Genomic DNA, 24,765 nt, shown 5'->3' with positions numbered 1-24,765 from the left:
CTACCCCTGCCCAAGAGCACAGGTTAACCCTTTATCTGGGAGCAAAGGATGTTTCTAGATAGGTCTAGTAGTACCCGTGGCAAACCTAAGCCAAGCTTTGCCCCCCCCCCTGAAAAGCTCCAGGCTTGATGCCCTGCCCCTTGCACTTGGCCTGTGGCCCTGTTGGCGCAATCCTGCCTCGGTGTCTCCACCCTTGCCTCTCTGTCCCTTTAGAGAAAGGAGTATAGGTGAAGATGCCAATTCTGTTGAGAGCTTTGAGGCACACCAGTGTGAAGGGAAACATGGAAGGAGAGGCGACCTGGAAATGCGGTGGAAGGGTGAGTGCAAGCCACATCTCCATCACAGACTGCCCCAGGACCCTGAGCAGCTTATCCAACATCTCTTGACCTTGGTTTACGCCGCTGGGGGATGGAGATAAAAATCTCCAGGACAGGACATGTAGAAAGTATTAAATGAGAACACGTATGAGGCTTCAAGCCAAGCTTTCTATAAGGCTTTGTTTTCTGTTCCCAGATGTCATCTATATGTATACTTTCCAACTTAAGTCAGGGGCATTGGTTGACCGGACGAACACTTCTCTAGAATCCTGGCTGGGCTTAAGATGGCCCCGTGAACAAAAAGCTCCATGATTGAACCTCTCTACATTGCCTTGACTAATAGACCATTAGCTCAAGGTATGTCTGCAAATGCACACGTAGAAAGCTAACGTCTTCATGAACGTCAGCGGATGAGCAAGTATTTATGGAGGGCTTGTGATTTTGCCTCAGCATTTTAAGATTATTCTGGAAGCAAAAATAAGACAGATGGCGGAGAGAATGTAGACAAAGACACCAGTCTGCTCTTTAATGAAATACCATTGCTTCTTGCTCTCGAGAGGAAACACAAACGTTAAAGAACATTAGAATGTGAGTTGGTTTTTGCCAGATATAGTGGCTCCGTTTTGGGGGCAAAGGCACATTGTAGGGACTCTTCATTCACTGCAGCCAGGCTCTCCCACACTGATTGTGCCTGTGATGAGCAGCAAAAAAAAGCCCAATTGTGCCTGCTGTTTAGCCATCCCTCTGGCTGGGTACTTCCTGTTTGCCAATCTGATGGGATCACCTCCTTTCCCAGAAATCACCCTACGTGCCAAGCCCTTACCTCCCACCCTTGAATGGTAGGGTAGGGCTGACTCCTTGAGCTTGTGACACATCACCCTTCCCTCTCCCCACCCCCAAGTCTTACCTATTCTGCATTGTCCCCAGGTCCTTCCTCCTTTATCCTTTTCTCAAAGTGCTACCATGCACTCTTTTCTTCCGGTTCTATTTCTCTCCGCTCACGTTCTGAGTGCTGAAACATATCAGAAAAGAAAAAAGGAGCTTATTTCCTGTGACTTGATTTTATAAAAATAGGCTGGGTTTTATACAAAGAAGGGGACAGGAGTGGTATATGCTCACCTCGTAGTTACTCTAATTATAGACAGTTGGGTGTTGTGGGCAACCATACTGGGTGACATGAGGGTTGCGTCAGACAGGATGTGTCATTTCCAACTTCCCCTGTCATTGCCCTGTGCACTCCCTCATCAGCATTTTAAAATTACAACCTGATTGCTGCACAAATAGAAAGGCTTCCCATTAGCTGAATTGTGGCCTGCAATTTTGTATTGCCAAGGATACTTAATTCCCAAGCTCAGCTTTATTCTTTCAGATTTTGCTGATTTACTGTTGCCCTAGAAATAACAGACATTTTGTCTGGGAAAAGATAGACACTTAGGCATTTTGACTGGAAGAAGGACAAAAGGCTGAAATCTTGTTTTTCTTGTGGTAAACTGTTGTATTCCCCTCTTCCTCCAGATAGCCTCTGCTTCTGTTATTTGGTGTTGAAATTTCTGTTCCAAGAATGTGGAAGGATTAGGATGCCATCAACCCAACATTTAAATCAGGAGTTTCCTCTCCCACAGAACCTGAAACTAGAACTTAGAAAAAGAAACATCAGCCTGACATTAAATGAATCCAACACCTCTGAATTTATTTGTAGTATTTTCTTTGGATTTTTTTTTTTGGAGGGTGGAGCCTCTCAAAGAGACTGCTTATACCTTGAACAGAGGTCACACACTGGACCCCCCACAAACCACATCCAGCCAGCTGGTATATTTAATTTGGCCCACACAGTGTTTTTTAAAAATAAGAATTGGTCATCAACATTATAAATTTTTATGTAAAAATATAGGTTTATGTAAAATAAATATTTACTTAAAATGTATTTATATAAAAATAAAGATTTCTGTATTATCTTGGGAAAAATAAAACCAAATGAGGCAGCCCTGGGAGACATCAAGGGGTATGATTCACAGGAAAGGTGGGGCTGGGAGGATGATCAGTTTTCTCCCATACCTACATCTCTAGGCCTGAACCCTAATCCCAATGAGCATTCAGTTCTGCTATGTCAACGTGTAACTAATTGCATCTTCTTGGATACCTGCCCAAACATCTAGTTTCTGAAAGCAGCGCCATGAGCTTCCACCTTCCTAACCATGGAACCGGCTTTGACTCTTCCCTCCTCTTCCCTGCCATGCCACCCCTCCCCCATCAGCCACCGCGTTCTGTGGTTTATTCTCCCCAAACTTCACTGAGCAATGCAATAGCTACCAGCCACATAGGTACTTAAAATGTGGCTAGCATAAAATGAGATATGTTCCAAGTGAAAAGAATACATTGCATTTTAAATAATTAGGCTTTAACAAAATCTAAACTAGCCAATTAACATTTTTGCCTTGATTATCCATTAAAATGAGATTTTTGACACATTGTGTTAAGTATATTATTAAAGTTCATTTATTCATTTCTTTTTACCTTTTTTAATGTGGCTTCTAGAAAACTTAAAATTACGAATGGTGTTCACAACTGTGGCTGACTCTTTTTCTTTCTTTCTTTCTTTCTTTCTTTCACTCATTAACTTTCTATTGGAAAGCATTGCCTCAAAATAGCTCTTCATGTAACATGTTAGTGGTGCAAATTATAGCTACAATGGCAATCATATTACAATATATAAGTATGAAATCAACATGCTATACACCTTAAATTTACACAATGTTATATATCAAATATATGTCAAATATATTTCAATAGAAAAAAATTTTCTTTTGGGTTTGTCTTAACCTTTCTAGCCTGTATCTCATGTCCCTTCACTCCTAGAATTTCACATTAGTCTAGACTTTTCCCCCTTCTAATCTATTCTGCACACCCTGGCCGAGTTTATCTGCCTAAAACACTGCTTTTATCATGAAACACTCCTGCTCAAAAACTAACATCAGCTTCCAACTCTAGCCCATAAAGTCCAAACTACTGAGAATAACAGCTTCCACTGTAAAAACCTTATTCCACAATTTAATTCTCCAAACAGCCCAGCACCTAGCCTACCAGACTCCTGGTTTTCTAAATGGCTGAGCTGGGAGTGGTGAGGAAAAGCATCTTTGATCCAAGAGGTAACAAATATGATGCAGTTAAAACATCCAAATAGAAGTTATTTTCACTTAGGATGGTTTATACAACACCTCACAATCAACTAAAGGGTAACCAGCAACTGCGCATCTATGAGCTGAACTATTTTTACATCAGTTGAGAGAAAGAATAATAGCATTGAGTGAAGAAACTTATACTTGCACATCAGAAAACCCAAACCAGAAATGCAACCAGAAAAGCTTACGTGAAATAGTGCTCTTCACTCATCCATTACAGGTTCAGGTTTCCAAAGTGTGTGTGTGTGTGTACACACATAGGCATATATAGCTTTGTCACAAAATAGATATATGTTAACTATGCCAATTTGTTGGGTTTTTTTTTAAAGATTTTATTTATTTATTTGACAGAGATAGAGAAAGCCAGCGAGAGAGGGAACACAAGCAGGGGGAGTGGGAGAGGAAGAAGCAGGCTCATAGTGGAGGAGCCTGATGTGGGGCCCAATCCCATAACGCCAGGATCACGCCCTGAGCCGAAGGCAGACGCTTAACCGCTGTGCCACCCAGGCGCCCCTAACTATGCCAGTTTGAAATACTGTGGCATAACAATTAAAACGTCATCTCATCTCAACTTGAAAAGTATGAGTCAAAAATTCATCAGGAATTGTATAAATCCAAAGCCATCAGAGCTATGATTTATAAACTGTGTTGGGTTTTCTACATGGCAACATGAATTTAACCTGGGAAGAGAGACTCTTGTCAGGATTCATGTCAAATATGTGAGTTTTGAACTGTGCCATCTTGGAGATCTCATCCCTTTCGTCACATACACCATCTTACACACATTTTCTTTCTTTCTTTCTTTCTTTTTTTCAACTACAGATCAGATGGGTTTTGCCGAATTTTCCAACAGAGTGGTTTGGTGCACCGGTCTTGGTATCAGAAAAATCCACATTCTACCATTTGTTGTGTTACTTTAGACAGAGTATTTACCTGTTCAGTTGGCCCTTTTTAAAAAATTGGGCATAAAACATTTTCTTGTTTTATAAGAATTCAACGAGATAATCTGCACAGTTAAGACAGTGCCTGGCATGTAGGAAGAGCTCTCCACGTCAGGGCAATCGGTAAGGTAACTTCAGATCTGTCCTGCTTTAGCAACCTCATTTTAGAATCTTTTCTCTAAGCAGCTTGAAGACTCTACAAAAGGGTAGGGCTTTGGCGTCTCACGCTCTCTACCAAACTCTGTAAGTTTAATAGACAGGGAGCTACCCGTGACAGGGGTTTGGGCGGGGTGGGACCGAGCGCGTCCGCCCGCCGCCCCCGCCGCAGCCCCGCCGCAGACGCCCGACCGAGGCCAACAGGTCGGGCTGCGCTCCTTCTCGCCAAATCCCGCTTCGCAGCGTCTGGCAATGACAACACCACCACGTGGCCTGCAGCCTTGCGTCACGCGCCTTCGCCCAATGGAGAGCCGTCTCACCGAGCTAGAGGCAGGTCGCCACCGGGGCGGTTCCTCCTGCAGCTGTCGTCAATTGGCCAAGAGCGCGCCGTGGGCGTGAACTCGTAGCCAATGGCGGCCAGGGGTGGGGCCCCCGCCCCCTCGGCTGCTTAGGTTTGGCCCGGACCCGCAGGAGGGTTGGGGCCGCAGCTGGGGGGCGGAGCAAAGCAGGGACGGGGCGGAGCGAGGCGGGACGGGGCGGGGCCAGGAGCGGAGGCGGGCCGGCAACCCGGCCCGCGGAGCCGGCGCCAGCGGGCTGCTGAGGTGGCTGTCGCCGGCTCGGAGCTGCGGCTTCCCCGGGTCGAGTCCCCGATGGAGGCCGAGGCGGCGGACGGCCCCCCGAGCGGGGTCGAGGCGGCGCTCAGCTGCTTCTCTTTCAACCAGGACTGCACGTAAGCCGCGGCGCCTACCCTGCCGGCAGCTGGGGGAGGGGGGGAAGTCGCGAGTAGGGGTCTTGTTCCGTCGGCAACTTGTAGCTGGAGAGGCGCGGGCCTACGCCCCATGAGGGCGTCGGCGGCCCGGCCGGGGCGGCCCCGAACTGGCTCGGTCTGGAGGGGGGGGGGAATCCTCCTCCCCCGGCGGGGGTTCGAGCGCCCCCACCCCAGCTGCGGGCGGAGGGCCAGGAGCGGCCGGCCGAGCAAGAAGGGAGGGAGTTCGCGGGCGGAGTGGGGCGGGATAAGGCTACGGAATCCGGTGGGGGCAGAGGTTAGCGACTGGAGTGGGGGTCTGGGGAAGGAGGAGGAGAAGCCAAAACAAAGGAGATGGGTGGGGAGGGGGAAGTTGCGAGTTGACCCAAGGCGAGGTTGTTGGGGCCCAGGAAGATGGGAATACAGGAAAAACTTTCCCATTTGTCCTTGAGCATCTCAACGTGGCATCTGGGCAGGGCCTGGGACAAAGAGGCAGCCTATCCCTGTGGCCAGGCCAGCCCCCGTCTCAGCCCAGCTCAGGGCATCTCGCCTGCCTGCTGGGGTGTCAGAAACCTTTCCACCCCTCTCACCGCTTTCACATAGACCCCCTCGGCGAGGCAGCATCTGCTTCTCCGAGTCCAAGGGCCCTTTCCCGGGCCCAGGCTGCCTTCTCTGAGAAGCACGAGTTCCAGTTGCTTTTTGAGTGGATTTTTAATGTTTCACTTCGATGTGCACATTTGGACTTTGGCCAGAGTGAGTTGCTGAACTGTTTTTCAGACATCTCGAGGATTCAGTCCCTTCGAAGCAAACGCCTGTTTCCTTCCCTCTTTTCATGGAATTGTTAGACGCCAGTCCTGGGGACCATATGGAATAATCTCTTTGGAATGTGCACCCAGAGCATCAAGCAGGGATGACCGCTTTCCAGTTTCCCACTTCCTGCTGTACCAGTTTGTGTTGTGTTCCTCAGGCTTGTGCCTTGGCTGCCTGTGACGGGGCTGAGCTAATATTGAACATTCAGTGGTGTAATTAAGGCCATGCTGTACCATAAGTAACTCCGGCTTTCATTCCTTTTGTATTTCTGTTTAAAAACACCCTATGCCCAGGGGCGCCTGGGTGGCACAGCAGTTGAGCGTCTGCCTTCAGCTCAGGGCGTGATCCCGGCGTTATGGGATCGAGCCCCACGTCAGGCTCCTCCGCTATGAGCCTGCTTCTTCCTCTCCCACTCCCCTGCTTGTGTTCCCTCTCTAGCTGGCTGTGTCTGTCTCTGTCGAATAAATAAATAAAATCTTTAAAAAAAAAAAAACACCCTATGCCAAACAATATGCCTTTGTTCGAAAAAACTATGTGTAATTGGGTAATCGCATAGCTGGACAGCTTGGTTAGATGAGTGACTTTCAAGCTTTTTTTTTTTTTTTAACCACAATCGACAATAAGAAATACATATTACAACACCCCATAATACCCACATACATAGAATATCTCTGAAAAGTGATTCATTACATAGTGTTTACCCCTACTATGTGTGATCCCTTCTTTTAAAGGTGTTTGTAACTCACTGAACTGTTTATAAGGTCAGCTGATGGGTTGAGACCCGCAATTTACAGAAATGATGGTGGAGATAAAATTCTGACATTTTGTAAGTAGCATTTTGCAAGAGAGGATGGCTGTTGAAATGAATGCCAGAATGTTTTCCTTCCCAACCGAACACAAGACAAGGAGGGGAGTCAGTTTGCTTCCTGGAAGTAAATGTTCTAAATTCTGCTTTGTAACATTGTTTATTCGATTTTTTTTTAAGTGATGTTGATTTTTACTCTAGCTGAGTCCCAACTTTCTATAGCTCTTGGGTAAGAATGTTATTTTTGAAGCTGTTGGGTGCTTGGAAAGTTAATTTCCTTGTCTCTACTGTCAGTTCTGTTTTCTTGGATGAAGGCTCTGCTGGACAGCTCTGTCTTGCCTATAAATAAAAGTTTTTGTCACAGTCAGTTGCTTTGAGCCACAGAGGGTATGACATTGGATTTTAAAATAAGTCAAGCCCCTTACGAATGCATTAATATCAGTGTGTCTTTTTCTATAAGTGCAGGCTGAGTCTGGCATCCAGTATTCCAACTAACCTTCTTCAGTCATACTTCATGTTTGGCACTGGGCTAGACACTTTGGGTACATTTTTTCATTTGACCGGCAGTCTGTATTTGTCCCAAGCCCTATTCCTGTGAGAGGTGGTGAGAATTTTTTTTCCTGCAGGAAGGCCTTATGAATAAAATAAGGTTGTCATTTGAATTCCTTGATTCAGCATCTTATGTGGCCATTGATCAATCATTTGAAAACATAATGGTGATCACACTGCCATTTTCACATGTATAAAATCCTTCTGTTCTAGGAGCAGGGTTTATGTTTTGAAAATTATTTTAAATTGCCAGAAATCTTTTGGTTAATATCACAAGACCCTAGTTACATTTTTTCCCTTACTTGCAAGCTTTAGAAACCTCAGTTTGCTACTAAATGCATGTATATTTATGTGAAAAAGTCCATGGAAGGAAGTTTAAAAACAGTAAGTGCTACGGAGTATATTTTAAAACATTTTTTTGACTCATAGGAATAAAAAGGAGGTTTTTAGAGTTGAAGTATAATTGACATAAAGTATTATATTAGTTTCAGGTGCACAACCTATTGTGATTCAACATTTGTATATACTGGGAAATGGTCACCACAACCAGTCTGCTTCACATCTGTTAGCTTACAAAATTAACGCGGTATTAGCTACTGTTACTTTCCATGCTGTACATTAGCCCCCATAATATATTTATTTTATAACTGGAGGTTTGTACTTCCTGATCTCCTCACTAATTTTGTACCCCCGCAACACCCCTCCCATCTGGCAACCACCAACCTATTCTTGTAACTGAGTCTGGGTTTTGTTTTCTTCTGTTCGTTTTGTTTTTGTTAGATTCCACATATAAGTGAAATCATGTGGTATTTGTCTTTCTCTGACTGACTTATTTATCATAATACTCTCATCCGTGTTGCTGCAAATGGCACGATTTCATTCTTTTTGTGGCTGAGAAGTTGTGTGTGTGTGTGTGTGTGTCTGTGTGCGCACGTGCATTCACACCACATCTTTATCCATTCATCCATCGATGGACACTTAGGTTGTTTCCATATCTCGGCTGTCATAAAGCGGCAATGAACATAGGGGTGCATATATCTCTTCGAATTAGTATTTTCATATTTTCTTCAGAAAGATACCCAGAAGTGGAATTGCTGGATCATAGGGTAGTTATATTTTTAATTTTTCGAGGAAACGTCATACTGTTTTCCAGAGTGACTGCACCAGTTTGCATTCCTATGAATAGTGCATGAGGGTTGCCTTTCCTCCACATCCTCGCCAACACTTGTTATTTCTTATCTTTTCACTAATAGCCACTCTTACAGGTGTCAGGTAATATCTCAGTGTCGTTTTGATTTCCATTTCCCTGATGATTAGTGATATCAAGCATATTTTCCTGTGCCTGTTGACCTTCTGTATGTCTCCTTTGAAAAAATGTCAATTCAGATCCTCTTCCATTTTTTAATCAGGTTGGGGTTTTTTTTGTTGTTATATGAATTTATATATTTTGGCTATTAACCCCTTGTGAATATTTTCTCCAATTCAGTGGGTTGTTTTTGCATTTTGTTGAAGGTTTCCTTTGCTGTGCAGAAGCTTTTTAGTTTGATGTAGTCCTGCTTATTTATTTTTGCTTTTGTTTCCCTTGCCTTTGGAGTCAGATCCAAAAAACGTCTCTAAGACCCAGTTCAAGGAGCTTACAGCCTGTGTTTTCTTCTAGGAGTTTGATGGCTTCGGGTCTTCCATGCAAGTCTTTAGTCCGTTTTGAGTTCACACTTGTATCTGGGACTCAGATGGTAGTCCAGTTTCATCCTTTTGCCTGCAGCTGCGTTTTGAGCTTTTAAGATGCCGCCCACTCGCTCTCCAGGTGCTGTTTGTCACCACTAATGCTGTAGTTCTGGGTGCCAGACCCCGGTTCTGGGCGCACTGCTGCTCTTGTGCAAATGTCTAGCACAGCACTTTCGCCCCCCCCAGGTTGGAGGGCTGAGAAACAGAAGCAGCTCCCTCACCGGTTAAAAGTTGACCATAGTCTCCAATCCCTGTGTCCCAGGGAAGAACAAATGTTTGGGTAGAAAAAAAAAAAACAATTCCAGGGAAAATCAGGTGACGTCCTCTTTTTTTCTTTTTAGGCTAGTGAAACAAGAGCCTTGGCCATCCAGGCTTGCCCCAGGAAACTGCTTAGATTCGTCTATGCTTCCCTGCGAAGAACAAATCTCACCTTTTCAAATATTTGTTTTAAATGAGGAAGCTGGGCTAATTTTGAGGTCCACTTCGGACTATTTTAAGGTCCACGTCAGCTCTGACATCCCACTTTCCCAGGGTGGAAGTGCTCAAGGTCAGACTGCTTATTCTAAGCATGCCCCCAGTAAGGTTTTGCTCATCACTTAGGCATTGAGGGCAGAGCAGGAGAGAGCGGGATGGGGATCCCAGCTGCTGGACAAAATGGACTCCTTTGCTTTCATCCTAAAGCCAAGAAACCTGGCTTTACACTCTGTCTTTATCTATTGGTTGAAAGTGAAAAAAATAAAAAAACAAGGTTTTTTTTTTTTTTTTTAGCCCATATTGTTCCAGATGAGTGTTAAGCTTTTGTTTTGTTGGTTGGTTGTGAGACTAACTTTGTAGATCATGGTATCAAGCAGAGTTCTCAACCCTGAACTAAAAAAAGAAAAAGAAAGAGAGAGGAAGAGAAGGTGGGGGGGGTGGGAAAGAAAAGAAAAGAAAAGAAAAGAAAAGAAAAAAGAAAAAAAAAAGAAAGAAAGAAAAAGAAAGAAGAAGAAAGAGAGAGAGAGGGAGGGAGGAAGGAAGAAAGAAAGAGAAAAAGAGAGAAAGAAAGAAAAAGAAAGAAAGAAAGAAAGAAAGAAAGAAAGAAAGAAAGAAAGAAAGAAAAAGGAAAGAGAAAGAAAGAAATGGGAGGAAAGAAGGAAAGAAAGAGTCTTAGTGTACATCTGGGGATGAGAGCTACTGGTGTAAAGTATATTGGATGTTTTCATGGAAAGTGATAAAAGGATGCACCCATTAAATTGTACCTACTAATGACTGTGCTTACTATGGTAGCGTATTCATTTTTTAAGCAAAAAAAAAAAAAAAAAGGAAATAGAAAATTTACCTCTTGGTAAAGTACGTCTCAAACAACCAGAAGACCCCTAATCATGTTGGGAGTAGGGCCAGGATGAATATTCTTAAGCATTCCATTTTTCCTATTTCTGCCCAGTTGGGAACGCATAGTTGCGGGTAGGTTTGACATTTCTTTTGATGAGTTTCAGATCTCTTACCCATTTCACAGCTGCGGTTGTCTCTGCCCTTTTCTCATTTAAGGTACCTGCCCACCTGACGACTGTTTAGATAGTTCTCAAATATCGCAATACCTGAGGACGGTTGTCTGTCTGTCCTCTACGAGACTGGGAGGAAAGGGAATGTCTGTCTTCGGCAGATCTGGGTCTGGAGTACAGTACCTCTTGTCATTCCCATGCTGTCATTATCTTCCACAGATCCCTAGCAATTGGAACCAAAGCCGGTTATAAGCTGTTTTCTTTGAGTTCTGTGGAGCAACTGGACCAAGTCCATGGAAGCAGTAAGTGTGTGTGTGCGATCTCAGGGACACCAAATCCTCCCTCTAGACTTTAATCTGTGGTGCTTCTCAGCCGTCTGCATTTTTCTCCCTTAACTGTCAAACTGAAGGAGTCAGTATTTTTCAGGTTTAAATATAAATCATTGCCTCCACTTGGTTTAAAAAAAAAAAAAACCACAAGTAAGCCCTGAGATTTGGCAATATCTTAGGTAACATTTTCTTTTTATATTAAGAAATCCTTTGTTTGAAACCATATTGTTGACCCTTCTTCATATACTTTCATGCCCAGCTGTCAGTTTTTATAGTTGTCAAACCAGAAGTTTGTTTTTGCCATTATATTGGCCCTGTGGAAGATCACGAACGTTCGTTCAGTCATGGAAGTATTTTCTTTGTTTTAATAAAGCAATATGATCCCATTTGCATAGTTCATATTGAAGATGTTGAAATACTTTAGTGAATACCACAAAAAAATGCAGCTTAGAAACGTGTCTCTTATTTTCTCAGGGTAAGTAATAATTTATGCCATCCTAATCGTGAAGAATACACAATCTTTGGATTTCCTGGAAAGAAAGTGGTTTGCTAAACAAATACCTTGGGTCCCTAATACATTTGTAAGATATTATTTTTATTGTACCATTTTCGGGAATACTTCGCTCTGTATCTGTCTTCTGTCATTCTCTATGGGACCTGCCCACACACAAGGAAGGCACGCATACAAGATGTTCTCAGAAAAACACTGAGATGTCTACCAATGGGCACTCAGGAGGCTTACTTATCTACCTTCTTCCTGAGTACGGAAGTCCTTCCCTGGTCATGACACACATGTTCAGACTGTCTTCAACAAGAAAGGGATTGCAGAGAGGGCCAGAAAGCACAAAATGAGGAGGGGTTACAGACTTAACTAGGTTACTGCCCCCCCACTCATGGCCATACCCATAGTACCTCTCGGCAACTGGGACCAGAATTCTGAAAGCAGAGGTTCCCCAGAGTAGACACTCCTTCGAAACCTCTCACGGAGAAAGGGTAGATGGAGATTGTCCAGACCTCCCAAATACGTTTCACAGAGTGAGCAGCGGTGCCCGAGGGCTGGTTCTACCTCATAGAGGGCATCGGGGAAGCTCTGGAAGACCTGACTGTGGGTTCTGGTCACTAATGTTTTCTTTAGGTGTTGGAAAGGGCTCTGGAACTGCGACCTTGGGAAGCAGATAAAGCTTCACGGTGAGGGGAAGAAAATCATTGTAAATGGTGCCAAGGGAGGGCGTCCAGGCAGCAAGACCTAGAGGCCATTGGCTAACTGCAGGGGAGGCTGAAATTGGTGTTACCTCGGCTGCTTTCCCTCCCAGACGAGATCCCAGATGTCTACATCGTGGAGCGCCTTTTCTCCAGCAGCCTGGTGGTGGTGGTCAGTCACACGAAGCCGCGACAGATGAATGTCTATCACTTCAAGAAAGGCACGGAGATCTGCAATTACAGCTATTCCAGCAACATCTTGTCCATAAGGCTGAACCGGCAGGTACGTGGGGGAGATCTCTTGGGTCGCAAGGCTTCTGCTCTATGGGCACCCAAGAAAAAGATGACTATCTTTAGACATGAATGTTTCTAAACCACGCATCCGATTCTAAAAGGGATTTGAAGACTCAGGCCTAGTATCATGGGGACATGGTGAGCCTACTCCGGGCACCAGTTTCGGCGATGTGTCCTCCCTGGTCCTTCTGCCTCGTGTCCCTTCTCGAACACGGGCCCCTGGTGGAGTGAACCCTCTTCTGCTGGATGCAGGCTGGGTGGAAATCTGGCTCGGACACTGTCCCATGAGCTACGTCGTGGGCACTGCACGCAGAGGAACATCTCTCTCTGGTGTGGGCCCTGGACGGTGGCCTTCAGTAATGCCTCTCAGAATGGAGCCCAAGGATGAGTGTGCCCCCCGCCCCGGGCTAGCTCTGAAGGCAGTTGTAAAACTGCCCCTTCTCTTGCGCTGTCCTTGGGCTTTCCCAGCAATCCAGGTGCCCAGGCTCGTGCTCCCACTTTCTTTCTCCCCGCTCACCCTTACAGATCTTACTTGTAGTGGTTTGTTTGGTTGGCTGGTTTTTAGATTTTTTTTTTTTTTTTTTTTTTTTGCCAGAGAGAGAGAGAGAGAGCACAAGCAGGGGGAGAGGGAGAGGAAGAAGCAGACTGCCTGTGGGGCAGGGAGCCTGATGTGGGGCTCAATCCCAGGGTCCTGAGATCATGACCTGAGCCAAAGGCAGACGCTTAACCAACCAAGCCACCCAGGTGCCCCAGGAAGGATTATTCTCATCTCAAACATATATTACATTCTTTTTCAAAATAGAAATTCTCCTTAAATAAATATTTGGGGGTATTAGCAGAGTTTCCATTAAATCATTAGATTTGAAATCCTATAAGGGTAGGCACTCTATCTGTTGCGTTCACTGCTATAGGCCTGATAGAATAGACAGTGCCTGGGGGACAGAAGTGCTCAACGCATATCTGTTTCCCAACTGCCTAAGCAAACAGATAGATTCTGTCTATGACCGTGCAGATCTTTCTATTCAATTAAATATTCCCTGGACGGTGGAGGTCATTGCATTCATCCAGGACAACGTTTTTTTCTGTCTTCTTACGTAAACTATTAAATGCTAATCTTTTTTTTTTTTTTTTAACAAATGAGACAAAGTGCTCCTTCAGTTTATGAGAAGGAAGAGATTGTTTCTTTGAGTTGGTCGACTACTTTGATTGGATACCCACTCATGTCTATATAAAGCAGCGTGGTAGAAAAGAGCCCGAGAAGTAGGATGTGGGGATATTTAAGTAAGGAGCGGGAGTAAAGAAGGAAATAAGCTCAGGCTCTTGGCCAGGGAGGGAAAGGCATTTGAGAGTTTTTGACTTGGAAGTTTTTAAGCCCAATTCTTGGCTCAAGGGCTCTCTCTGAAATCTGTTGGTAGCACATTAAATTTCATTTCAAAACCTTTTGTCTTTGTGTACAGTGATAGCCAGTATATGAAAATTAAATCCTGCTTTTGGTACCTGGTTGTCTTTTTAAGATTGTTTTAGCCAGGGGCGCCCGGATGGCTCAGTTGGTTAAGTGTCTGACTTTGCCACTCAAGTCATGATCTCTGCGTCCTGGGATCCAGCCCCTTGTCAGACTCCCAGCTCAGTGGGGAGTCTGCTTCTCCCTCTTCCTCTCCCTCTGCCCCTCCCCCGCTCCAGTGTGCGCTCTCTCTCGCTCTCAAATAAATAAATCTTAAAAAATCTTTTGAAGAAAAACGTTGTTTAGGCCAAAGTTCTATAAAGATCAGAACCCTCAGATAGTATCTATAGAGTTTATTTCTCTCATTTCTCTCTTACTTGCTGACATTTTCATTACCTAGTAGGACAAAGATTACTCAAGGGTCTGAGTCGGCTAGCCTTTTGACGCCACCCTGTCTTCAATATAACATCCAGGACTTTTGAGGTTCTCCTCCCCCAGCTTCTTGAGAACCTTAGTGCACCTAGTGCTACTCACCTGTCAACGGCCAAGTTCATTGGAACCCGCTCAGACACCTCTCTCCTCCTTAGCATTTCCTCTCCTAAGAGGATGATTTAAAACAGGTCTGGAACGTGTTTGGGGTTTGCTTTTCTTAGAACGGCCAGGCTCAGCCTTGGCAGCTTTGGGGCTGGGCACCTGCCGCAGCCCTCCCCCCAGGCCGTGGTCCCGTGATGCCTGGGCTCTGCCGCCCCCTGCAGGAAATGAACGGGAGTGAGAACCGCACGCCCTGCCTGCTGTGGGGTTCATGGGGTCTTGGGGTAGTGCGGTTCCTTTTTTAAAAACAACAGGAAACCATCAAAGATTTGTGTAGGGAGTTATGAGAAGAGAACATCCCTGTTTTCTTCTAAATACATAGAAAGGAAGCATAGTTAGTAATTATGGTATTTTTCACTCTCAGTTAATGTTTTGCCCCTTATCCTTAATTGAGGAAATGCATCTTGCGGAATAAAGACGACACAGCTGATGTATTTCCATATGTAAACTTTGCCAGTGCTCCAACCACCTGCTCTGAGGGTCCCTGGTTATTCAGGTGGGTGTTCACTGGATCGAAGCCTCTGGAGCTACATCTTAGTCTGGTGCTTGAGGGCAGGTGCTATCAATATTTTTTTAATCATTAATAGGAGTTATTACTTCTAAATCCTAAAACAGTTGATGATAGCCAAGGTGACCGGGACCGAGCGGAGTTGGAGGCCCACCCAGGGTTCTGCTAGGATGGAAAACTGGTCACTAACGAGCAGTTTCCAGGGTCACGCTGGTCCTGGAGGCCTGCTTACATGTGAACTTGAGACATGGTGCCTCCTGTCTCCCCCTCGCTGTTATCTCTCTGTTTCCCTCCCATTTAATTCTTGTCTGTGGCCAGCAGGGGTGACCTGAAATTCACCGACTGGGCCACATAACAGCTGGTGCTGTGACAGCTAGTGGGACAGAGGCAGACAGGTGGGACGAGCTGGGCGTAGAGGCTGTTCCTACAAGAGGCATATGCTGAGGACCCAGTGTCCTGGGGATTGGGTGTGGGGACACAGGAGGCTATCAGAAACCTAAGAACGTAAGCATAGAGTACTGTAGTTCAAACCACAGAAAGTGCTGGCAAAAGGCAAAGCGATCAGATAAATCAGGGAACATGTTTCACGGAGAAATGCTAACGTGCACCATCAATTCTGAAACCCTATTAGAATTTTTTTTTTACCCCTCGGCCCCCAGACCTGAGACCACAGAGCCTTAATTAAAATTGAGGAAGGCGTCTGCATTTTCTTTTTCTGCTTGATAAAAGTGATGGTCTCCATTTTTCGGAGCTGAGAGAAATCATACTGGGAAAAGAGCAGGGCAGGCTGTTCCCTGGAGGAGAGCCTACCAGGTTTTTTGGTAGTATTTTTAGGTGCCTTCCTTTCCAAGTGTTGTCTTTTGGGATAAAAGGATCTGGCCTGAAAACAGAGGCTCTCAAACTCAGGCGTGCATCAGAATGACCGGGATACTTGTTTCAAACCTCCCAAACCAGAATTTCCAGGGAGAGGCCAGGCCTTGCCCCTTAGGTGTTCGGCTGGCTCATCAAAGCCTGAGAACCACTAGCTTAGAGGAAGCCAAGTCAGGCTTGTGCAGGGGGTGAGGGCAGCTGCTCGGACTGAGGAAAGTGCCACCCGACCAGCCCCTCACCGGCACCCAACATCCGCACTAGTACTGAGCTATGCATTCCGTTCCTTTACACGCCCAACGTCAACCCCGTGGGCTGCTTCCACTGGGTAGAGAGCATGGCCACTGGGAGGAAGCTCTGCACCTGGCAAGCCTCGTTTGAAAAGAAAGAGAAGGGCCTCCCTGCACTGCAGAGGGAAAGGAGCTGAGCCTGAGGTGGGGCGGGGGGGTCACTAGGAAGATCATAGGGGGGCGCCCTGGGACCGGGTGTGCACATGAAGCCGGAAGGGCTTCCCCGTTCCCTTTACCGGGGCTGGAGAGAGACACAGAAGTGGGTCTGGAGGAGAGTGGAGTGGAACGAAAGGAAAGCTGGCAATTCTTCGGAGGGAGTAGAACCAAAGATTGGTGATACAGAGGGAGCAAAGAAGCCCGTGTCTGTGCAGGAGGGAGACTTCCTTATGAACACTGAAAGGGAAGCTGTCTGATGGAATAGGAACCAAAAAGGTTACCCAAAAATGTCCTAAATGGTAAAGGGAGCCTGATCAGGAAGTGTTCAGGAATCCCTGTTCTAAAGAGGAGAAAGTACCACACACACACACAAAATCTCAATGTCCTTTCTTTTTTTTTAAAGATTTGATTTAGCCCTTTGGGAGAGCGAGCACACGAGGGGGGGAGGGGCAGAGGAAGAGGGAGAAGCAGACTCCCCACTGAGCAGGGAGCCTAACGAGGGGCTCGATCCCAGGCCCCAGGATCGTGACCTGAGCTGAAGGCAGACGCTTAACCCAACTGAGCCACCCCAAAAAAGGTCAATTTCTAAATGAAAATTTTTAAGATCTCATATTTTCTGCTTCTGTTCAGGTGGATAACGTGTGTGTGCGTGCACACATGTGCATACCTAAACATAATCTTCAACTCGATCGTCAAAATCCTTCCTCCTTTAGGCTTAGAAGCAAGTCAGGGCTCACATGAAAGATGAGTGGTTCGGTCGGTCCCTTTCGGAGGAGCTGGCCCCGTGGACTGATGAGTCTGTGTGATTGCAGAGGCTGCTGGTGTGCCTGGAGGAGGCCATTTACATTCACAACATCAAAGACATGAAGCTGTTGAAGACCATCCTGGATGTCCCTGCAAACCCAACAGGTGAGCTCCAAAATCGGGGGAGAGGCCCCCGCACCCCAAAATCTCCTACCCAGCTGCTTCCACTGGCTGGCTTCCCTCCTCAGTCAAAAACCTGAAGCAGCGTTCTTATGGGTTCAAGTCTCAGTGATGTGTACCTTGCAGGTTTGTCTTCATGGTGGCGGAGCCCAATTATGTTGGGCTGTCACCTTTCAGGACTGTGGCCTGCGAGAATCCCCTTTCTTCCAGGACCCATTCCCAGCAAATGTGTCAAGGCGCTTAAGGTAGACGCATAGGAGATTTCGTGCATCTGATATTAAAAGGTGTTTACCCCTAATTATTTTCTGTGGTTGTTCCCTACAGAGTAGGTGTAATAATTTGAAGCAGGTTTTGACTTGGTGTGTCTGCGCGAGTTGGAGAAAGGCTCTGAGGAATGTGTTTTATGATGTTACAATGAAATGTCTACTTCGGGGATGTGCTGGGATACTTGGTCTTCACTAAATCCCTCGGATACGACACTGTTGAACCAGTCCCCCACGTAAGAATGGGAGTAGACTGGATTTGGTAGATTGAAAGAGCAGATGACGAGTATGAGCTCACTAAGCAAGGAGGAAACGAGAAAGAAGCCATTGGTTGTGTGGGACGGTGAGGGGTCATCACATAGAGCAGTTGGCGTATCCAGGGATTCAGGTTAATATCTGTGAACTGAATTCCAGGTTACTATCAGTAAGTGACAGCTTCTGTTTACGGCAGTTTCCTCATTCTTTGACTTTCACTAAATTTCAAGGTCTGTATGGCCCAACCCAAGTTACCGGGGTTCTTTGGGCCTCAGATTTTTTATCTGTAAAATGGGGTGGGAGTACCCATCTCGCAGGATCAGCTGAGAATTACAAGAGCTCTTGTTCATGAAAGTGACCAGCTCCCAGCCCGCCACGCAGTAAAATCTCCTATGCCTGCTTTCCTCCTCTCATCTCTATTATATACGTATAATAAATTTCAATTACATAGATCCCCTCTTTGCTAACCTCAGTGCTTTAAAATTTCAGCCATGAAAAAATATATTTTCAAAAATCAAAGCCATTGAGGCCATTCGAAAATTCTGTGAGAGGATGACTTTAAAGCGTATTTCATAAAACGGAGGATGGCAAGTGAAGGAGCTGCGGATGTCAGTTTTTTGGTCTAGGAACGTGAGGTTGAACTGGACCTACTGAAGATGCACTACGTGCCCCCGCCGACAGCGGGCGCTGTCGGATACAAATGTGGCGCGCAGCCCTCGGGACCCAGAATGTGGCCACGCCAGTCCCTGGAGACAGGCACTTTGCGGGGCCAGGCCCCAGGGTGGGACTGTGGGGTGCAGACCGCTGAAAGCAAGATGTGCTCTTCTGCGAGGGCAGGCAGGAGAGGTGCTGCCGAATCCCAGCAGAACTCCCAGCAGGAGTGGACCTGAGTGGGACCTTGATGGATTTGGGCAAGGGACCATCCAGGTGGCCAGAAAGCTAGAAGCTGCCTTGCTTCTCCATTTCTCTTGGAAGATAGGAGTTGGCACAGTCAGGCCGCTGTCCAGTGGAGGGGGCTGTGTGTTAGCGCTGTGGTCGCCTTCCCTTGCCACTCCCGCCGCATGCTCAACCCACCAGACAGCCCCGCCTGCCTGCAGGACTGGGCCCCTTCCTCCCGTGAAAAGCAGTTTCTCCCCAACTACTCTTAATTTCTAGCAAATGGAGCTGTTTCCTTAGCTCAGAAAAGTCACTGGTTGCCTCTCTTTTTGCAGTTTAAACAGGGAGAAAAGAAGGCTTGAATGGGTGGGCCTTTTGTATTTTATGTTAGAATGGGTATTATTTATAAAGGAATAATTTTATCTCGAGAAAAAGTAGAAACAGTGGGAGATGTTTTCCCCTCTCAGATAAACGTTATGAATGGATTCAAGGACAGAGTTAGCATTTCCTTCTGAAAGACCCTGGGAGGGTTGAAAGACCAAAATATGTCTTCTGACACCTTTGATGTTCTTTGGAGAGATAGCCCAAGACTTTTTTTCAAATCTTGAAATTTATAATTATCATCTCAACTTCCACTGAGCTCCCTTTTTTCTCCAGTAAAAGAGATGTGATAATGGTTATCCCACAGAGTTATCTTGGGGAGGATTAACTGAGGGCAGGCAGCAAGAGCAACGGCTAGGCTCATTCCCTGGCCCAGCCCCTGCCTGGAGGGCAGCCTGACCGTGGTCAAAGTTACACTTGCCCAGACATGACCAATTCCTCACCCAGCAGACTCAGAGCTGTCAAGCCCAGGAATGTAAAATTTTCAGAGACTGGGAGTCTCCTTTATTTGTTCTCATTCTCTCATTTATTTTCTACACGAGAACATAAGATGGAATCTCGGGCTCTTGATTTGATCGGTGCTTCATGTGTACACGAGGGAAACAGAGTCCCTTGTCCAACTGGCTGGAGGACACTGATGCTGAGCGGCTTGTAACCTAGTGAATTACAGATAAATGACACACACAGAGCTCTATCTTGGCTCCTCACCCTGCATCTCATGCGGCTGTAAATTTCCTTCCTTTTGTCTGTTTGTGTCTCGGCCATTCCTGTTGTGTCGAAGATTGCAGGCTGTTTCCTTTAAAGGGTTTGGCCAGACGGGGCTCGAAGTTAATTTCCGGCCAGCACAGCAGTGTGTGTGCTGAGCAGTGAGGGTGGAGATGTCCACACAAGTTCAGCCAAGTGCAGAACTCGGCTGTGCCATCATCTTACAACCGTGTACCGCACACCGAGGGAGCCGTCTATACCACCCAGCAGTGTGTGCAGTCGAACAAGGTAGCGGTTCATTCCCCAGCCGGTGCTCTTTCTGAAAAGGGTAATACAGGCGGGGTAAATGACTCTCATTTGCAGTCGCCTGCAACACTTGCAAATACAGAGATTTCTTTCTATTTTTGAAAATTGGAAAGCATCTTCTGAGACATTAATCAACCCAGGGGGAACTGCAACGTATAAATCACTGTTAACTTGTTTTAAGTTTGTCAAATCATACTATAAATACCAAGGTGAGGGTGATTTAGAATCACAGGACTTCCTTCTGATTCCAGCCGATGATCCGATTGGTTCTTGCACGGCAGAAGAATTACAGCCCAACAATTTCAGGAAAGTTCCAGCTGACAGTGATTTATGAGAATGAGTGTTGATTCTAAAACAAATCCAAAAGTCACATCAAAACCTGATTCCTACATAGAAAAAAGACTGGAAGAAAATATGCTCAAATATTGAGAATAGCGAAGAGCCTGTAGATTTTAGAATAACAAGTGATTTTTTTTCTCTTACTTCATACTTTTTCGGACTCTGCAAATCTTTTACACTATGACTTTTCTGTTGTAAAATGATATCAGAGACAAAGCTTATTTCCTTCCCGAAGAAGGCTTTGTGTGACACCTGTCATGGAAACAGAAGACGGGTAGAATGGTAATCTCTAAGCCTGAAGCAAGCTCTTGATGCTTTCCTCGGGGGCTTCCAGAAGGAATAAAAATGCATTCTTGTAGCTGTTTGGATTTGTCTGAGAATTGGGCCATAGGAAATCGAAGGAACTCCTGTTGAGCATTTCTGGGGACCTTCATTAAGTCCACAAAGCTTGGTGTGCAGGATCTGCTGGCTAAATTCAGGTGGATTGGCGGAAGTGCAAGCCCAGAGGCGAAGCTCTCAGATAAGTGGTACCTGTCAGAACACGCGTGCACTGGCCATCATCCTCTCCCTGTTAGAATCGAGTGTCAGCCCGCTCTCTATTAGATATTACAGAAGGTTCGATGTCAGCTGAAGGAGCTTGAAGCTTGTCTTCCCTTCTGGAATATTTACACTCGTTAACAAAAAAACTAAGAAGATCATCTCACACCTGTCAGAATGGCTCTTATCAAAAAGACAGAGATGCAAAGTGCTGGCGAGGATGTGGAGGAAAGAGAACCCTCGTGCACTGTGGGTGGGAATGCAAACTGGCACAGCCGCTGCGGAGGACAGGGTGCAGGTCCTCAAAAAATTAAAAGCAGAACTACCACATGACCCAGCGATCCCACTTCTGGGTGTTTATCCAAAGAAAATGAAGACAGTAACCCAGACAGATAATCTGCACCCCCATGTTCATCGCAGCATTGCTTAGAAGAGCCAAGACATGGAAACACGTCTAGTGGATGAATGGATAAAGAAAACGTGGTACATACATATGTACAGTGGAATGTTCCTCAGGCATTAAAAAAAGGAAATCTTGCCATTTGGGACCTTGAGGGCATTATGCTAAGTGGGTTGAAACAGACAAAGAAAGGCAAACACCGCAAATACTGTATCATCTCACTTCTATGTGGAATCTTTAAAAAAAATAAAGATACAAAGAACAGACTAGTGTTTGCCAGGGATGGGGAGTTGGGGGAGGGTCTGAAATGAAGGAAGAGGGTCAAAAGTTACAAACTGCAGTCATAAATAAGTGACGTGGATGTAATGTACAGCATGGTGGCTATAGTGAATAATGCTGTGTTGCATATCTGAAAGTTGGTAAGAGAATAAGTCTTGAAGAGCTGTCATCACAAGAAAAAAAATTTCATCAACTGTGTATGGTGACGGATATGAATTAGACTCACTAAACTGTCACTCCCTCGAGATATAGTATAGCCAAATATCCGATTGTTATGTTGTCTATGTCAATTACACCTCGATTAAATTTTTTAAAAACCCAAACTCTAAGGGCAACTGGAAGTTATCTGTCCAAGCTTTCTGCTCAAAGACCTCCTAGTTCCCCCTGCCACAAAGATAGGCCTTGGTATTTTCAGATGGAGGATGTAAGTAAATGAAGATTTGGCATCGTAGAATGTTAAAGCTGGAAAGATCACTGTAGGTAGCCCCCTGAGGCCACAAATAACCCAGCCAGAGTCATACAGTGGATGGCAGACCGGGATCTTGACTCCGTGTCCTCAGCCCATCTCTGCCAAGGAGATGTTCTTAAAACCCTGCCTTTTTTTCCCTGACAGCTTTGTCGAGCTATAATTCACATGCCATATGATCTGCCCCTTTAAAGTGCACCTTTCAATAGCTTTTAGTATATTCATAAAGTTGTGTAACCATAACCACAATCAATTTTAGAACCTTTTCATCACCCCAAAAAGAAACCCCATAGCTCTTAGCCACCACCCTCCCATGCCCCTAGCCCCAGGTAACTAATCTACTTCATGTCTCTCTAGATTGACCTATTCCGGATATGACATATAAGGGATCATTTAATATGTGGACTTTTGTATCGGGCTTCTTTCACTCACAGGTTAGAGCATGTATTCGTCCTACATCTAATGATCTTCCATCACAAGGATATTATTTACCCATATTCATTAGTTGAGAGACGTTTACATTGTTTCTACTTTTTGACTCTTATGAATGATACTGCTTTTTATGTGGCTGTGTGTTTTAATTTCTCCTGGGTATATACCTAGGAGTAGAATTCGGGGCTTCTAGGATAACTCTGTGTTTAACCTTTTCAGGAGCTGCCGGACTGTTTTCCAAAGCACTGCCCATGTTACATTCCCGGCAGCAGCACAGGAGGGTTCCAATTATCTGTCTTTTTGATTATCGCCATCCGTGTGGGTGTGAAGTGGTGTCTCATTGTGGTTTTGATTAACACTGCTTTTTTTAAACCTTCATGCTCAGAAACCTCCGGCGAGTACCCACTGCATTTGTAAGGCCTTAACTCTTTGGTGTGGTCCTCAAGTCCTTCCCCAGTTGCTACGTCCAGTCTTACCATCTCTTCTGCTAATAGCCCTATGGGAACCCACCATGCAAGCCAACCCGACCTCCCCTGCTCTTCCCTTCTGTTTCACAAGACCAGAATGTCTTCCACCTGCTAGCTGCTCTTGAAATTGCACTTGGACTGCAAGGAGCCCAGATGAGATGGGGGAACTGAGGCTCCCAGAGCAAAACTGGGAAGATAGGAGACTCTGGACTCTCTCCCTAAGGCTGGGGCTGGGAGGGGTCCTGTGCAGGCAGGGGTCACAGGATGCCAGAGCATGCAGGAGAGGGGTCTGCCCTTAGTCACTTTCCGCCCATAGTTCTGTGTGGCAAGTGATAAGAGCACAGCCCTGGCTTTGTCCTCATCAAAGCCAGAGAGTGGGCAGGAGGACCTTGGTTTCAGTTCTCAATGTTGAATTGTTTTTCTCTGCTTCTCCCCCTGGCAGATTAGGTTGGGTGCGTTTTAGTCTGATGTCAAGTTTTTCTTATACTTGTATAAAAAACCCATTTAATATACTGACTTGTGGGGCGCCTGGGTGGCTCTGTCGGTTAAGTGTCCGACTCTTGGTTTCAGCTCAGATTTTAATCTCAGGGTCGTGAGTTCAAGCCCTGCACTGGGCTCTACACTGGGCATGGAGCCTACTTTAAAAATGTGTGTGTGTGTGTGTGTGTGTATACACACGTATACACTAATTTGTAACAAAGATGTCAATTGCGTTTTCATTTAAAAAGATGTCTCTCTTGCCTAATCTCAAAGTTCTTAATCTGATCATGCTTTTGGTTCTAATAATTCCTTGAATTCACTTCTGTCACATGCACACAGCTCTACTATTAATCCAGACCATTGCTGTAAAAATCCTATCAAGACAGACATTTGGCTTAGAAATGGACAGCTTCTAAATAGGTCCTTCCCCCCACCCTCTGCCTCCTGGGTTCTCCAACTTGATAGGACTGGCTAGCTGCAGGGAGTCACCTGTAGGAAGGCTAAATTCACAGCAGGAAGATTTATTTCCATGAAGAGTAAATCCTCTCATAGCCTTAGAGACTAATGAAAGAGAAATAGGTGTTGTTTCAGAGCCCTGTAGTAAAATGTGAAGAAGAGCTTTTTCAGTATTCTGAGTTCTGACTGCTTCGCTGCAGTGAAGACCCGGCCAGTGTCAAGCGTGAATTTACTTTATGGGATTCCCTTGATTACAAGAATAAGCCACTGAAAGATCTGCTGAGCCGTTCCTCCCCTCGCCAGTAGGTGGCGCTGTAGCCGCGCTGTTTTCAGATGCCCTTTCCAGGGGACACTGCTTTTCATCTGCAGTCCATTCTTTGCCAGGTCTGTGTGCCCTCTCTATCAACCATTCCAATTCGTATGTGGCCTATCCCGGAAGCCTGACTACGGGCGAGATTGTGCTTTACGATGGACACTCCCTGGTGAGTTGGCAGCGACCCGGCTGACCCAGCCCACCTGCTTGGCTGTGTGGTCAATGGCAGGTGGTGCACAGGCTCTGTTGTGGTGGGGCGAGGTGTGGAGGGAGAAGCAGCACGGGGGGAGCTGGTTCCAGCCACAGTGGTTGGGTGTGGAGGAGAAGGTAACAACACCTGCCCTCACTGCCATCAGTCAACTGGGAGGCAGCACGCCAGCCTGGGTCAGACATAGACAGTGTTGTGGAAATGACCTGCTAGCTGGTGGCCTATTGTCAGATTGAAGGTGTCATGCTGTGCCATGTCACAGTGACCGGGCACGGATGTTTCACATTTTCTGTC

The 24,765-nt window shown here is 45.8% G+C and overlaps 1 protein-coding gene and 1 long non-coding RNA gene across 6 annotated transcripts in view; one reads left to right on the top strand and one right to left on the bottom strand.

The window, feature by feature from the left end:
• Positions 1-811: 811 nt before the first annotated feature.
• LOC117795395 lies at positions 812-1,504 on the bottom strand. Its single transcript, XR_004619362.1, has 3 exons — positions 1,437-1,504; positions 1,225-1,329; positions 812-1,008 (listed from the first exon to the last, which is right to left on the bottom strand). It is a non-coding gene; the product is annotated as an uncharacterized LOC117795395 (long non-coding RNA).
• A 3,632-nt stretch (positions 1,505-5,136) lies between these two features.
• WIPI1 (WD repeat domain, phosphoinositide interacting 1) overlaps positions 5,137-24,765 on the top strand; it is a 34,739-nt gene continuing 15,110 nt past the window's right edge. For all 5 annotated transcript variants that reach the window (XR_004619807.1, XR_004619806.1, XM_034641217.1 and 2 more), the window contains exons 1-5: positions 5,137-5,323; positions 10,928-11,010; positions 12,351-12,520; positions 17,197-17,293; positions 24,335-24,432. Coding sequence is in view for 3 of the 5 variants with exons in the window: in XM_034641217.1 (XP_034497108.1) it covers positions 5,244-5,323; positions 10,928-11,010; positions 12,351-12,520; positions 17,197-17,293; positions 24,335-24,432 (528 nt within the window). In the remaining 2 variants the exon portion in view is untranslated. The remainder of the gene's footprint in view (positions 5,324-10,927; positions 11,011-12,350; positions 12,521-17,196; positions 17,294-24,334; positions 24,433-24,765) is intronic.

This window comes from Ailuropoda melanoleuca, chromosome 13 (assembly GCF_002007445.2).
Source record: "Ailuropoda melanoleuca isolate Jingjing chromosome 13, ASM200744v2, whole genome shotgun sequence".
Classification (NCBI taxonomy): Eukaryota; Metazoa; Chordata; class Mammalia; order Carnivora; family Ursidae; genus Ailuropoda; species Ailuropoda melanoleuca.
Note: the sequence above shows the minus strand (reverse complement) of the source record. Positions and strands in the feature narration are given on the sequence as shown.